Source organism: Salvelinus alpinus, chromosome 20 (assembly GCF_045679555.1).
Source record: "Salvelinus alpinus chromosome 20, SLU_Salpinus.1, whole genome shotgun sequence".
NCBI lineage: Eukaryota > Metazoa > Chordata > Actinopteri > Salmoniformes > Salmonidae > Salvelinus > Salvelinus alpinus.
Window position 1 is genome coordinate 15,445,642 of NC_092105.1, and position 16,851 is coordinate 15,462,492.

Here is a 16,851-nt window from a genome sequence, read left to right on the forward strand (position 1 = left end):
TGACTCAAACGATTTGCAAAACCTGCTATGGACCGTCTTCTTGTGTAACAGTCTAAAATGTGGCCTATAGGAAGGAGGTGAAATCTAGTTCTTCATTTAAACCTTGTGGAGATACAGAATTTAATTAATACATGTATAGCCACATGTCTTCTCTTTGGAGTCATTTGTTGTCGTAATCACCTCCTCTGTGTGGTGGATGAACTTTTTCAATCCAAACGCAACTCAATTCATTAATAAAATGATTTTGTTCTATAAAGTTTCTCGCAACTGGCGAATCAGAGATTCATAGAGTTTAGACTGGTAGAACGGTTGAGAATCATAGCATTAGACTGGTAGAACAGTTGAGAATCATAGCATTAGACTGGTAGAACGGTTGAGAATCATAGCATTAGACTGGTAGAACAGTTGAGAATCATAGCATTAGACTGGTAGAACAGTTGAGAATCATAGCATTAGACTGGTAGAACAGTTGAGAATCATAGCATTAGACTGGTAGAACAGTTGAGAATCATAGCATTAGACTGGTAGAACGGCTGAGAATCATAGCATTAGACTGGTAGAACAGTTGAGAATCATAGCATTAGACTGGTAGAACAGTTGAGAATCATAGCATTAGACTGGTAGAACAGTTGAGAATCATAGCATTAGACTGGTAGAACAGTTGAGAATCATAGCATTAGACTGGTAGACCAGTTGAGAATCATAGCATTAGACTGGTAGAACGGTTGAGAATCATAGCATTAGACTGGTAGAACAGTAGAGAATCATAGCATTAGACTGGTAGAACGGTTGAGAATCATAGCATTAGACTGGTAGAACAGTTGAGAATCATAGCATTAGACTGGTAGAACAGTTGAGAATCATAGCATTAGACTGGTAGAACAGTTGAGAATCATAGCATTAGACTGGTAGAACGGTTGAGAATCATAGCATTAGACTGGTAGAACGGTTGAGAATCATAGCATTAGACTGGTAGAACAGTTGAGAATCATAGCATTAGACTGGTAGAACAGTTGAGAATCATAGCATTAGACTGGTAGAACAGTTGAGAATCATAGCATTAGACTGGTAGAACAGTTGAGAATCATAGCATTAGACTGGTAGAACGGTTGAGAATCATAGCATTAGACTGGTAGAACAGTTGAGAATCATAGCATTAGACTGGTAGAACAGTTGAGAATCATAGCATTAGACTGGTAGAACAGTTGAGAATCATAGCATTAGACTGGTAGAACAGTTGAGAATCATAGCATTAGACTGGTAGAAGGGTTGAGAATCATAGCATTAGACTGGTAGAAGGGTTGAGAATCATAGCATTAGACTGGTAGAACAGTTGAGAATCATAGCATTAGACTGGTAGAACAGTTGAGAATCATAGCATTAGACTGGTAGAACAGTTGAGAATCATAGCATTAGACTGGTAGAACGGTTGAGAATCATAGCATTAGACTGGTAGAACAGTTGAGAATCATAGCATTAGACTGGTAGAACAGTTGAGAATCATAGCATTAGACTGGTAGAACAGTTGAGAATCATAGCATTAGACTGGTAGAACAGTTGAGAATCATAGCATTAGACTGGTAGAACAGTTGAGAATCATAGCATTAGACTGGTAGAACGGTTGAGAATCATAGCATTAGACTGGTAGAACAGTTGAGAATCATAGCATTAGACTGGTAGAACGGTTGAGAATCATAGCATTAGACTGGTAGAACAGTTGAGAATCATAGCATTAGACTGGTAGAACAGTTGAGAATCATAGCATTAGACTGGTAGAACGGTTGAGAATCATAGCATTAGACTGGTAGAACGGTTGAGAATCATAGCATTAGACTGGTAGAACGGTTGAGAATCATAGCATTAGACTGGTAGAACAGTTGAGAATCATAGCATTAGACTGGTAGAACAGTTGAGAATCATAGCATTAGACTGGTAGAACAGTTGAGAATCATAGCATTAGACTGGTAGAACAGTTGAGAATCATAGCATTAGACTGGTAGAACAGTTGAGAATCATAGCATTAGACTGGTAGAACAGTTGAGAATCATAGCATTAGACTGGTAGAACGGTTGAGAATCATAGCATTAGACTGGTAGAACAGTTGAGAATCATAGCATTAGACTGGTAGAACAGTTGAGAATCATAGCATTAGACTGGTAGAACAGTTGAGAATCATAGCATTAGACTGGTAGAACAGTTGAGAATCATAGCATTAGACTGGTAGAACGGTTGAGAATCATAGCATTAGACTGGTAGAACAGTTGAGAATCATAGCATTAGACTGGTAGAACGGTTGAGAAAAACAGTCATTATAGAATTAGCAGAATGTTTGAGAAAAAACGGAATCATAGAAGCAGAACGAGTAGAACAATTCCATTCAGAGCAAAGTCCCGGGTGGAGGGGAGGATTAGAGCATGATGTTAATTCTAATTCAAGTCTAGCATGACTAAAGGCCTGGTTCGGATGGAGATGGTCTGAAGCCTGAGAGCAGCAATAAGACTAAGGGGGCAGGCACTATTAGATAGGAGGAGAACTGAATGATCCAGTCTATTATCTCTTCTACATTAATGGCAGAGTTCCCAAAGGGGGGATTCAGCTTGAAAGGGTATTTTTGTGTGTGTATATTGTGATCAGTAACCTGAGAAGCTGGTAAATGTAAATCCATCCTGGGTGTGTCGGTGTGTGTAGATCCATCATGGGTGGATGGGTGTGTGTGTGTGTGTGTGTGTGTGTGTGTGTGTGTGTGTGTGTGTGTGTGTGTAGATCCATCATGGGTGTGTCGGTGTGTGTGTGTGTGTGTGTGTGTGTGTGTGTGTGTGTGTGTGTAGATCCATCATGGGTGTGTGTGTGTGTTTAGATCCATCATGGGTGTGTCGGTGTGTGTGTGTGTGTGTACCTGAGAAGTTGGTGAGAGCACTCTTGCTGCCGTTGGTCTCTGCAATGGCCCGTCTGAATTGCTCCAGGATGTTGTTGAGCTCTGAAGATCGTTGCAGGGTCCGGTACTCAGCCACACGGAGACGCTCTTTCAGGGCATGGAACTCCCTCTGGTACGCTACCAACTTCTCTATAGGGATAGAGAGAGGGGGGGTTAGATCTTCTGCTCATTATTCCAGCAATGTGTCCCAGTGTAGGCTGATAGTCATGTAATACATAATAGAATATGAAGTGCTGTTAGAACCTTCCAAACTGTTCTGTGAGCGGGCAGTACACTTCTCCCTTAGCAATGCTTAACCTCTATGCATCTTCAGAACACGACATCAATGTGATTTATCACTATACTGTAACAACAACCAATACAAGCAATAAACCCTGTGACAAAAGATCGCTCCGAGACCCAATATGGCTCTGCTTCAGGCAGGCATACTCTATTTTCTAGATTGAAAACACACATAGCTATTGAGTTGTTAAAAGTGTCTGTTGTTATGGATGACTCTGCTCCTAAACCGCTTCCCCCTTGAGGATAACATGTTTACAACAAATGGGACACCAAACAAAGAGCTCTCTCCCTCTCTCCCCAGGACTAGAGCATGTGGGGGAGGGGTGGAGAGGAACCTTGTCTAATAAGACTTGTCATCCTCAGTGCAGTGACAACCACTCCCTCTCTTCTGTCTTTTCTAGTTCCCTTATCACCTGTTCTCTACCTCCTTGTCATCTCTTTCTCTCTTACACCCTACTACCTGTCTCTTTCCTCTTCCTCCGGTCACTCATCTCGCTCCTCCTCTCATTTCTTCCTCCCTCTACACCCCCCTCCCCCATTCCATCCCCCCTCCTTTACCTCTTCTCCTCACTGTATTTCCCTGTACACTCCTCCCTTCCTCTACCCCTCCTAATAGGGGAAATAGCCTCACACTCAACGTCAACAAAACTAAGGAGATGATTGTGGACTTCAGGAAACAGCAGAGGGAGCACCCCCCTATCCACATCGACGGGTCACTAGTGGAGAAGGTGGAAAGTTTTAAGTTCCTCGGTGTACACATCACGGACAAACTGAATTGGTCCACCCACACAGACAGCGTTGTGAAGAAGGCGCAGCAGCGCCTCTTTAACCTCAGGAGGCTGAAGAAATTCGGCTTGTCACATAAAGCACTCACAAACTTCTACAGATGCACAATCGAGAGCATCCTGTCGGGCTGTATCACCGCCTGGTACGGCAACTGCTCCGCCCACAACCGTAAGGCTCTCCAGAGGGTAGTGAGGTCTGCAGAACGCATCACCAGGGGCAAACTACCTGCCCTCCAGGACACCTACACCACCCGATGTCACAGGAAGGCCATAAAGATCATCAAGGACAACAACCACCCAAGCCACTGCCTGTTCACCCCGCTATCATCCAGAAGGCGAGGTCAGTACAGGTGCATCAAAGCAGGGACCGAGAGACTGAAAAACAGCTTCTATCTCAAGGCCATCAGACTGTTAAACAGCCACCACTAACATTTAGCGGCCGCTGCCAACATACTGACTCAACTCCAGCCACTTTAAAAATGGGAATTGATGGAAATTATGTAAAAATGTACCACTAGCCACTTTAAACAATGCCACTTAATATAATGTTTACATACCCTACATTACCCATCTCATATGTATATACTGTACTCTATATCATCTACTGCATCTTGCCATCTTTATGTAATACATGTACCACTAGCCACTTTAAACTATGCCACTTTATGTTTACATACCCTACAGTACTCATCTCATATGTATATACCGTACTCTATACCATCTACTGCATCTGCCATGCCGTTCTGTACCACCACTCATTCATATATCTTTATGTACATATTCTTTATCCCTTACACTTGTGTGTGTGTGTAAGGTAGTAGTTGTGGAATTGTTAGGTTAGATTACTTGTTGGTTATTACTGCATTGTCGGAACTAGAAGCACAAGCATTTCGCTACACTCGCATTAACATCTGCTAACCATGTGTATGTGACTAATAAAATTTGATTTGATTTAATACTCTCTACATCCCCCTTCCCTCCAGTGCCATCCTGTCACAATTGTCAGTGTGATTCATGTGAAGGTGGTTGATTTATTCATGGTAGCTAGTGATGGGGGTGGGATGGGGCAGGACAGGGTTACTGACAAGCCTCAAACTGTCCTAATAAACACACACACACACACACAGTTACGTATTATTCTTTCCACCAGCATCCCACTTGACCCAGCGCTCTTTCCACCAGCATCCCACTTGACCCAGCGCTTTCCACAAGAACACAGTCACACAATAATAACATTGCAGCACAACACACCGACTAGTGACCTTGTTGTTCGCTTGCATGCTGTGTGTGTCGTCTCACACCCATACTCAACCCACCATATCCAGTCTCACACCCATACTCAACCCACCATATCCAGTCTCACACCCATACTCAACCCCAAATATCCAGTCTCACACCCATACTCAACCCCAAATATCCAGTCTCACACCCATACTCAACCCCAAATATCCAGTCTCACACCCATACTCAACCCACAATATCCAGTCTCACACCCATACTCAACCCACAATATCCAGTCTCACACCCATACTCAACCCACAATATCCAGTCTCACACCCATACTCAACCCACCATATCCAGTCTCACACCCATACTCAACCCACCATATCCAGTCTCACACCCATACTCAACCCACAATATCCAGTATCACACCCATACTCAACCCACAATATCCAGTATCACACCCATACTCAACCCACCATATCCAGTCTCACACCCATACTCTACCCACAATATCCAGTCTCACACCCATACTCAACCCACCATATCCCCTCCCACTCCTCCACTAACACTCAGTCACCGATTCATGCAGCTGACGGTGTGATTATGACTGTTAATAAGGGACAGTATTAGTGTGTATGTGTTGCAATATTTATGTGGATGTGGGTGGCTGAGTTAACTTGCTGCTGAAATGTTCTCTTTTTTACCCTCTACCCCCTTCTCTCTCGCCCTCTCCATCCTCCCTCTTTCTTTTAGTGTCCTCTGGAGAACCAGGCATCTCTGCAAAAGGCAATACCCTGTATAGGGGCAGGGGACTGGAACATTTCCCATACAACATGTTGAGACGGGCACAATCAAAATAAATCAAGACATTCATTAGAGCTTTGTTTGTTGTGTCATACCCAATTACAGAGTGAAAATTGAGAATGTGTGTGATGCTGAGAGCATGTCTGGAGAGAGAAATAAAGAGAGGATAGAATGATGAGCAGAACAGAAGAGCAGTCACATCAAATTGTATCAAAGCCACTGATCCCCTGGGGTCTCATTTATTAACTGTGCGAACAAACAAAATATGCTCCAAAACATACAGCTGAAGTCAGAAGGTTACATACACTTAGGTTGGAGTCATTAAAATTCGTTTTTCAACCACTCCACAAATGTCTTGTTAACAAACTATAGTTTTGGCAAGTCGGTTAGGACATCTACTTTGTGCATCACACAAGTAATTTTCCCAACAATTGTTTACAGACAGATTATTTCACTGTATCACAATTCCAGTGGGTCAGAAGTTTACATACACTAAGTTGACTGTGCCTTTAAACAGCTTGGAAAATTCCAGAAAATGATGTCATTTGGAGGTTGGAGGTGTACCTGTGGATGTACTTCAAGGCCTACCTTCAAACTCAGTGCCTCTTCGCTTGACATCATGGGAAAGTCAAAAGAAATCAGCCAAGACCTCAGAAAAGAAATGGTAGACCTCCACAAGTCTGGTTCATCCTTGGGAGCAATTTCCAAACGTCTGAAAGTACCACATTCATCTGTACAAACTATAGTATGCAAATATAAACACCATGGGACCACGCAGCCGTCATACCGCTCAGGAAGGAGACGCGTTCTGTCTCCTAGAGATGAACGTACTTTGGTGCGAAAAGTGCAAATCAATCCCAGAACAACAGTAAAGGACCATGTGAAGATGCTGGAGGAAACAGGTACACAGGTATCTATATCCACAGTAAAACGAGTCCTATATCAACATAACCTGAAAGGCCGCTCAGCAAGGAAGAAGCCACTGCTCCAAAACCAGCATAAAAAAGCCAGACTATGGTTTGCAACTGCACATGGGGACAAAGATCGTACTTTTTGGAGAAATGTCCTCTGATCTGATGAAACAAAAATAGAACTGTTTGGCCATAATGACCATCGTTATGTTTGGAGGAAAAAGGGGGAGGCTTGCAAGCCGAAGAACACCATCCCAACCGTGAAGCACGGGGGTGGCAGCATCATGCTGTGGGGGTTCTTTGCTGCAGGAGGGACTGGTGCACTTCACAAAATAGATGGCATCATGAGGTAAGAAAATTATGTGGATATATTGAAGCAACATCAAGACATCAGTCAGGAAGAGCTTGGTCGCAAATGGGTCTTCCAAATGGACAATGACCCCAAGCATACTTCCAAAGTTGTGGCAAAATGGCTTAAGGACAACAAAGTCAAGGTATTGGAGTGGCCATCACAAAGCCCTGACCTCAATTCTATAGAAAATTTGTGAGCAGAACTGAAAAAGCGTTTGCGAGCAAGGAGGCCTACAAACCTGTCTCAGTTACATCAGCTCTGTCAGGAGGAATGGACCAAAATTCACCCAACTTATTGTGGGAAGCTTGTGGAAGACTACCCGAAACATTTGACCCGAGTTAAACAATTTAAAAGGCAATGCTACCAAATACTAATTGAGTGTATGTAAACTTCTGACCCATTGGGAATGTGATGAAAGAAATAAAAGCTGAAATAAATCCCTCTACTGTTATTCTGACATTTCACATTCTTAAAATAAAGTGGTGATCCTAACTGACCTAAAACAGGGAATTTTTACTGGGATTAAATGTCAGGAATTGTGAAAAACAGTTTAAATGTATTTGGCTAAGGTGTATGTAAAGTTTCGACTTCAACTGTAATCATTTTTTTTTTTAAATAGGCATGTTTACTTTTATCCGTGTTATTTCCATGACCATTGCAGTATAAATTCCTCACCTTTTCTGATTGTGATGGTTTTAATACTCGAAATAGCCTAGAGGCCTACATGTTAGGATAGGCTACCATTCCTCCCATCTCTCATTTGATTGGACCCACTTCGCACAAGTAAATAGATAAGCTATTTCAAGCACCCTATTTTGTGATCCTGTCCGAAGTGCAGTTTAATGGTAGAACAGACGGTTCACTTTTTGTAGGCTATATAATTTCAAATTTCTCAAGTAGACAATATTTCATATATAAACATAATCCATATATCATAACCATTGCAGAATAAATTACTCACCTTTTCTGGCCATGATCAGTTCATATTCCCTAAGTAGCCATACAACAAATTAACATGCGCATCTCTCATTTAGCTGGACCTATTAAGTTATTAGAATGTCTAGTTTTTGCTCTATGCAGACGACAGGGGGTGCGGTTTATAACAGAGTAGAATTTAACAGGTTAACAGACAGTTGATCTGTTGCATTGTAGTGTGTAGGGCACCACTGTACTGTAGTTAATTTATAACAGAGTAGAATTTAACAGGTTAACAGACAGTTGACTGTTGCATTGTAGTGTGTAGGGCACCACTGTACTGTAGTTCATTTATAACAGAGTAGACGATGTCTCACTGGAAAAAGTGAATGCAAAACATTATTGCATTCAAACGATCTGTTTACAGGTCCACAATGATTTGCAATTGTGTTTGTCTTTCAGAAATGGTCAGATACTGGAGAAGAAAACATTCTGCCAACACCTCAAAAAGACATTTGATCAAGTTCACCATTGCTCTTTCCAGATACTGTCTCCGCCTAATTCCAATACTTCCAAAGTATACAGCATATAAGGACGTAATTGTCACCATCAGGCGGAGTTATAATGATCGTTCACGCGCCATTTTACCAAAGGTCTGATTTATAACGGGAAACATCTTCATGTTTGGCGTGCCCAGCCCTAGTTGGCGTAATGTTCTCTCATGTCATCATGCCAAACGCCACTGCCCTTTCAAGGCTGGCACATACACACACACTCCTCCTCAGCATCCCTCCATCTGTCCCTGCTCCTTCAACACTATTCTCCTCTCTCTGTCCCTATCCTTACTCTATCTGCAGTGCATTTAGAAAGTACTCAAACCCCTTTGCTTTTTCTACATTTTGTTATGTTACAGCCTTATTCTAAAAAGTATTAAATTGTTTCCCCCCCCCTCAATCTACACACAATACCCCATAATGACAAAGCAACAATTTATTTTTTTGCAAATGTATTAAAAATAAACAAACAAAAATATTACATTTATGTAAGTATTCAGACCTTTTACTCAGTACTTTGTTGAATCACCTTTGTCAGCGATTAAAGCCTAGCGTCTGCTTTGGAGTGACGCAACAAGTCTGGTACACCTGTATTTGGGGAATTTCTCCCATTCTTCTCTGCAGATCCTCTCAAGCTCTGTCAGGTAGGATGGGGAGCGTCGCTGCACAGCAATTTTCAGGTCTCTCCAGAGATGTTCAATCAGGTCCAAGTCCAGGCTCCGGCTGGGCCACTCAAGGACATTCAGAGACTTGTCCTGAAGCCACTACTGCATAATCGTGGCTGTGTGCTTGGGTCGTTGTCCTGTTGGAAGGTGAACCTTTGCCCCAGTCTGAGGTCCTGAGCGCTCTGGAGCAGTTTTTCTTCAAGGATCTCTCTGTACTTTGCTCCGTTCATCTTTGCTTCGATCCTGACTAGTCTCCCAGTCCATGCCACTGAAAAACCTCCCCACAGCATGATGCTGCCACCACCATGCTTCACTGTAGGGATGGTGCCAGGTTTCCTCCAGGCCAAAGAGTTCAATCTTGGTTTCATAAGACCAGAGAATCTTGTTTCTCATGGTCTGAGAATCCTTTAGGTGCCTTTTGGCAAACTCCAAGCGGGCTGTCATGTTCCTTATACTGAGGAGTGGCTTCCGTCTGGCCACTACCATAAAGGCCTGACTGGTGGAGTGCTGCAGCGATGGGAGAACCTTCCAGAAGGACAACCATCTCCACAGAGAAACTCTGGAGCTCTGTCAGAGTGACCATTGGGTTCTTGGTCACCTCCCTGACCAAGGCCCTTCTCCCCCATTGCTCAGTTTGTTTGGGCGGCCAGCTCTAGGAAGAGTCTTGGTGGTTCCAAATGTCTTCCATTTAAGAATGATGGAGGCCACTGTGTTCTTGGGGACCTTCAACGCTGCAGACATTTTTTGGTACCCTTCCCCAGATCTGTGCCTCAACACATTCCTGTGTCATGACTCTCCTGTGAAGATCCAAAGATCAGGTTTACAATGGATCTGACTTCCACCAGATCCCTCTCACCCGCAGAGGAGAGGAGGGATTGATGTGGGGGCTTTATGACACCTCATGCCAATTGTAAATTGTATGCAGCAGAGGACTCTTTTAGATCTTCAGTAGTGGTGATTGGAATATCTTTGTTACAGAGACATTTTGCCGCTCAAAAACTAACATCCAAAAATGAACACTGGGACAATATTTTTTACATCCGAATGTGGCGAATGATGAGAGATGGAATATGGGAAATTAATGTCTATTTTATGATGTCATTAAAAATGGTATAAAATGTATCATGAAAATATTGTAACGAAGAGTTTTCACACTGTGTAGGTCAGGATTACATCCTTGACGTTGTGTAGGAAATATCAAGGATGAAAATAATATTTTTGTTGAGATAGAAAACTAAAATCACATTCCTAACAAGATCATAGTTTTGATGATAATTTGCCCCGTAAGTAGCCACGCTCAAGGGAGCGTGTCAGAATGGCGGAAACACCCCTTTTTACGAGAGTGTATAAAGGATGAGTTGAGAATTAACATACCAGAAAGACTCAAGCTGCAGCTTAGGTCTCCATTGGTTACAACCCTGAAAATCAACACGAGGTGAAGACAACAAAGTAGCCTCTCTAACAATCAATGTTACGGCTGAGTAGCTATTCTAAGTACTGTATCTAAGAAAGGACATTTTAAGTAGGACCATCCTGTTACTCTTCAAACCATCGTCGACTACACTGCCGTCATCACCCCACTGGGGATCATCGACACAGCTGATTAGTTGTCTTCAGAGGACCACTCTTCCAGAACAAGTGAAAGTGAAGCCACGGACAACTAAGAAGGACATTGTGACCTCTTGTGGACAATCAGAGCCTTACACTTGAGAGCTCGGGAGAAGGCCCAACTGACCCTTTTCACGAAGCCCTGGGTCCAACAGAGATACACGACGAAGGAAGACATTCATCAGGTAAATACATTCATTATTTCTTACCCAGACGGGCGGCGGTTCAGGGCAAAGTATTAGGATTACTCTGAGCATAGTTACAAGTGTATAAGTGTTGTCTCTTTCTTTCTCCCCTCCTTACTCCTCTTTTGATAAAAAAGCAGTCATTTTGTCGTTAGTCTGCTAGGGACCGGTTTTTATCGTATTAAGTTTCTAATTAATAACCTATACCGTGTGTGTGTGTGTGTGTGTGTGTATATCCTGTGTTATCATTTAGTTAGTTAGTAAATCAATGTGTGTACGGAATGATCAGTAAAGCTGGGGTTTGTGCAGATGCAAGGAGTATGTGACATTCAGAATTATGAGACTGATATGTGGTAATGATTAATAAATTACTGTTATCGATAGATATCATAGAGTTTAATTCAGGAGATGGTAACTCGTTAAACTTATTCCGTGGTGCCCCAAATCCTAATGATTTAATTGTTACATGATTAATTTATTCGAGTAACAATGAAACATAGTTAGTTGATTCGATACATAAGTCATCAGATTAATGAAAGTCACATCATGACACCTGTCTCGGAGCTCTATGTACAAATTCCTTTGACCTCATGGCTTGGTTTTTGCTCTGACGTGCACTGTCAACTGTGGAACCTTATGTAGACAGGTGTGTGCCTTTCCAAATCATGTCCAATCAATTGAATTTACCACAGGATGTCACGGATTCCCCCGGTACTGCTGCTCATACCGTTCACCAGCTCCGGAGGTCTATGTCACCGGCCTTCTAGTCGTCACTGAACTGGATCATTACCACCAACCCCGGACTGTCTTGTCTCATTACGCACACCTGGTTCCCATTCCCCCTGATTAGTATGTGTATGTATGTGCCCTCTGTTCCCCATTGTCCTTGTCGGTTATTGTTACCAGGTCCGTTGGTCCTTTGAGTACCTGTGCTGTTGTATCGGCTTCCATGCTACATGTTATTGTGCACTTGTTTTACGGGTCTCGTCCTGTGTATTGTTTAGAGGTTTACACCTCACTCTTTTGTTTGGGTGGAGAAAATAAAAAACCCTATTACGTATTCCTGCGCCTGTCTCCAATCATCATGCACCTGAGCTCAATTTCGACTCTCATAGCAAAGGGTCTGAATACTTATGTAAATAAGCTATTTCTATTTTTAATACATTTGAAACATTTTCTAAAAACCTGTTTGTCATTATGGGGTATTGTCTGTAAAACAATTTAATACATTTTAGAATAAGGATGTAACATAACAAAATGTGGAAAAAGGGGTCTGAATACTTTCCGAATGCTCTGTACCCTTTCTTTCTCCATCCACAAACAGGCTACACAGACCAATGGACTTATGCGCCAGCAGATGAGCATCACCCAGTCACAACCATGAGAATGACAGAGGAAATGACACCACCCTATGAGGCATGGCTAGGGCTGTTGTAGTGACTGACTGTATTACTGCCACACCAGCAGTCATGAGTCATGACTGCAGTCACTGTAATCTCATTTTATGCACTCCAAACATGCGTTGGTAGTACCCAACTCGCTAATGACCGTCAGGTCGCTAATGGCCTGGTACTCAGGGCTCTATCGTCCCTCTAACCGCTCTGACAGTAATACAAATGCAATCAAAACAGTACCATGCTTCTAAAAATAAAAAATTAAATATCACCTCACTGTGATGATCAATTTCAAGAAAGAAGTTCAACAAAACGTTGAGTGGAAAACACGGTCATTGTAGATGTTGTTTCAAAGTCTATCACAACAAAATGGGCTGCACTTTCTAAGGTGATTCACTCAAAACACCATACGCATATTAGAATGAATGAACCTATGCACAGGACCAAGCCCAAAATGTAATTAATTTTCCTTAAAATAATTATTGTGCCGTTATACAATACATAGCCTACCTCATATTATACACAGCAGAAAAACATCAAACAAAAGTGATTTAAGATGTCTTTGGTACATGATTGGTCTAGCCCAGTGGTTCCCAAACTTTTTACAGTCCCGTACCCCTTCAAAACAATCAACCTCCAGCTGCGTACCCCCTCTAGCACCAGGGTCGGCGCACTCTCAAATGTTGTTTTTTTGCCCTCATTGTAAGCCTGCCACACACACACTATACGATACATTTATTAAAACATAAGAATGACTGAGTTTGTCACAACCCGGCTCGTGGGAAGTGACAAAGAGCTCTTATAGGACCAGGGCACAAATAGTAATCAATACATTTTGCTCTTTATTTAACCATCTTACATATAAAACCTTATTTGTCCATCAAAAATTGTGAATATCTCACCACAGGTTAATGAGAAGGGTGTGCTTGAAAGGATGCACATAACTCTGCAATGTTGAGTTGTATTGGAGAGAGTCTCAGTCTTAAATCATTTCCCCCACACAGTCTGTGCCTGTATTTAGTTTTCATGCTAGTGAGGGCCGAGAATACACTCTCAGATAGGTACTAGGTTGCAAAGGGCATCAGTGTCTTAACAGCGCGATTTACCAAGGCAGGATACTCTGAGTGCAGCCCAATCCAGAAATCTGGCAGTGGCTTCTGATTAAATTCAATTTTCACAGAACCGCTTGTTGCAATTTCGATGAAGGTCTCTTGTTCAGATATCAGTAAGTGGACTGGAGACAGGGCATGAAAGGGATAACAATTCCAGTTGTTTGTCATCCGTTTCGGGAAATACCTGCATAATTGCTTCGCTAAATAACATTTAACATTGTCTGTAAGCTTGAGTTAATTTGCATACAAAAAAAATATCATACAATGATGGAAAGACCTGTGTGTTGTCCTTGTTAATACAGAAAGAGAAGAGCTCCAACTTCTTAATCATAGCCTCAATTTTGTCCCGCACATTGAATATAGTTGCGGAGAGTCTCTGTAATCCTAGATTCAAATCATTCAGGCGAGAAAAAACGTCACCCAGATAGGCCAGTCGTGTGGGAAACTCATCATCATTCAAGCGGTAAGACAAGTGAAAATTATGGTCAGTAAAGAAAACTTTAAGCTTGTCTCTCAATTCAAAAAAACGTGTCAATACTTTGCCCCTTGATAACCAGCGCACTTCTGTATGTTGTAAAAGCGTTACATGGTCGCTGCCCATATCATTGCATAGTGCAGAAAATACACGAGAGTTCAGGGGCCTTGCTTTAACAAAGTGAACCATTTTCACTGTAGTGTCCAAAACGTATTTCAAGCTGTCAGCCATTCCCTTGGCAGCAAGAGCCTCTCGTGGATTCTGCAGTGTACCCAAGTGGCGTCGGGGGCAACTGCTTGCACACGTGTTACCACTCCACTATGTCACGCTGTCATGGTTTTTGCGCCATCAGTAGTGATACCAACACATCTTGACCCCCATTTGATGTCACATAGCTGTCCAGTACTTTAAAAATATCCTCTCCTGTTGTCCTGGTTTCCAGTGGTTTGTGGAAGAGGATGTCTTCCTTAATTGACCCCCCATAAACGTAACGGACATATACCAGGAGCTGTGCCAGGCCCGCCACGTCTGTTGACTCATCCAGCTGTAACGCATAGAATTCACTGGCTTGTATGCAAAGCAGTAATTGTTTCAAAACATCTCCTGCCATGTCACCGATGCTTTGTAAAACCGTGTTTGACGAAGACATCGTCTGTATAGTTTTTTGGGCCTTTCCCCTCAGCATTGTCCCAGACATATCTGCGGCAGCAGGAAGAAGTGCACAATAGTATGAGGCTTGCCTGTCCTAACCACTCGGTAGCTCACCATATAAGATGCTTCTAGTCCCTTCTTATTAATGGTATCTGCTGCTTTTATACATGTCTTACTAATCGAAATTCGTCTTAATTCTCGCTCAAAAAACTCCTGTGGCTTATTTTCCAAATTGGCATGTTTGATTTCTAAATGTCTGCACAAGAGTTACAGTTTCATTGAGTTGTGAGATAGTACTTTTGCACATATAACACACTGTGGCTGAGGAAAGACACTACTCCCAATATAAGAGAACCCCAAATCAATGTAGTTCTCATCATATTTGCGCCTCTTCGATGGTCCAACGTCCCTGTCTGTTGTTCGGTGCTTTCCCGGGTAAGGGGGCAGTAGCTCTTCGGCTGCATCAGATTCACAACTGTCAGTGTCCATGCTAGCTGGGCTAACAACAAATGTAGAATTACTGATGCTAGCATTGGATGTGCTCGTGGAAGCAGAACAACTTGTGTCGTCGACAGGTGCAGGTGTAGTACTGCTGGTAGTAGCAGGACTGCCAGTAGAGCTAGTATGTGTCTCTATGGACGCGGGCCTTACTTTTTTTTAAACATTGATCAATTTTCAAGCAAACGGAATGAGCAGCAGCTACTGTACATACGGAGTGAAATTCCTGCGAGAGAGTAACGGTTAATGTGATTGGATGTTAATTATTTGACTAGGCTACCTGTATTTGACATTGTGTTGTTATTTCGCTGAACACTAGATGATTTAATTTAATTTTTGGCAGTGAAACGAGGCTACTCAGGCGAGAAAAAAAAGGGGGGGGGGAAACTCCCCTAAATATATAGCCCCGTTGGAAAATATAAATGGACTGTTTGAAAATGTGAAGAATAAAAATCTATATATATATTTTTTTTTAATTAAAAGTGAATCACATTTTTATTTGGCGTACCCCCGACGGCATTGTGCGTCCCCCCGTAAGCCAGTTTGGGAATACCTGGTCTAGCCTATACTCCAAAATTAAACACATTTTAGTAATGGCCTTTGAGTCTGGACTGTATTATTATGCATACTGGATGGACTGGTTACCTAATGCCACGCTCCAGACTCTTTATACAAGTCTGGGAGAGAACATATATGCCTAGGCCATGATGTTGCTTCACTGATTGTGCAAGACGGTTTACAGTTAGCCTACAATTATAGTACATTTGTATTTGATTTTGAATGGCCTAGTAACAGGACATTTTTTATATTTTCATAATTAATAGGCTGACGTGCATTTCAATCTCCTCCTCTCTCTCCTTCATTCCTCTCTCGAGCGCACAGAGAGGGGTTGTCAACAGTTTAATGACATGTGTTTTGTTGTGAAAACATGTTCCTATTGATGTTCCTGAACAGATTTCCCTTGGTTTCACTGGGTAGCTACAGGAACAGAGTTGGAGAGCCCATGGCATATAGAGTTTTGGTGGAATATCACCTGTTACGCAGCATGCTCCTCAAACAGTGGTTGATGCATGGAGTGAAATAACCAGAGTAGCCTACCCAGCATGATTGAAAACAAACCAGCAGGAAAGTGGCCTCCATTCACTATTCCAGTGCATATGGATGACATGTCTTTCTACCCCTGTTACTGTCCATTTCATAATGGGCCATTATAAATCAAAACAAATTGTACATATTAGTAAAGACAAGATTAAATTGAGAATAGTCTGATGATTGAAAATATGATCACTTGATGAGAGAACAGCGTATGGAGCCTGAGGCAAGGAACAGAGCGCCAGCTTTATTTGTGACTTTCTCAAGTCATCAATATCCTTTAGTCGCATCATGCCGCCGATATATGTTTTGATTTCTAAGACATTCTAAGGTTTGTATCATTCACAACTAAAGTAGCCAAATAACTCTAAATCTAGCATATAGGACCTGTTTCAAATGATCACTTTTA

At 42.2% G+C, this 16,851-nt stretch overlaps 1 protein-coding gene across 1 annotated transcript in view; it reads right to left on the bottom strand.

Annotated features, from left to right (window-relative positions):
- The window catches only part of LOC139546352 (alpha-1,3-mannosyl-glycoprotein 4-beta-N-acetylglucosaminyltransferase A-like), an 82,541-nt gene that overhangs the window by 49,544 nt on the left and 16,146 nt on the right, over positions 1 to 16,851 (bottom strand). The window contains exon 3 of the mRNA XM_071354643.1: positions 2,897 to 3,064. Coding sequence (XP_071210744.1) covers positions 2,897 to 3,064 — 168 coding nt within the window. The remainder of the gene's footprint in view (positions 1 to 2,896; positions 3,065 to 16,851) is intronic.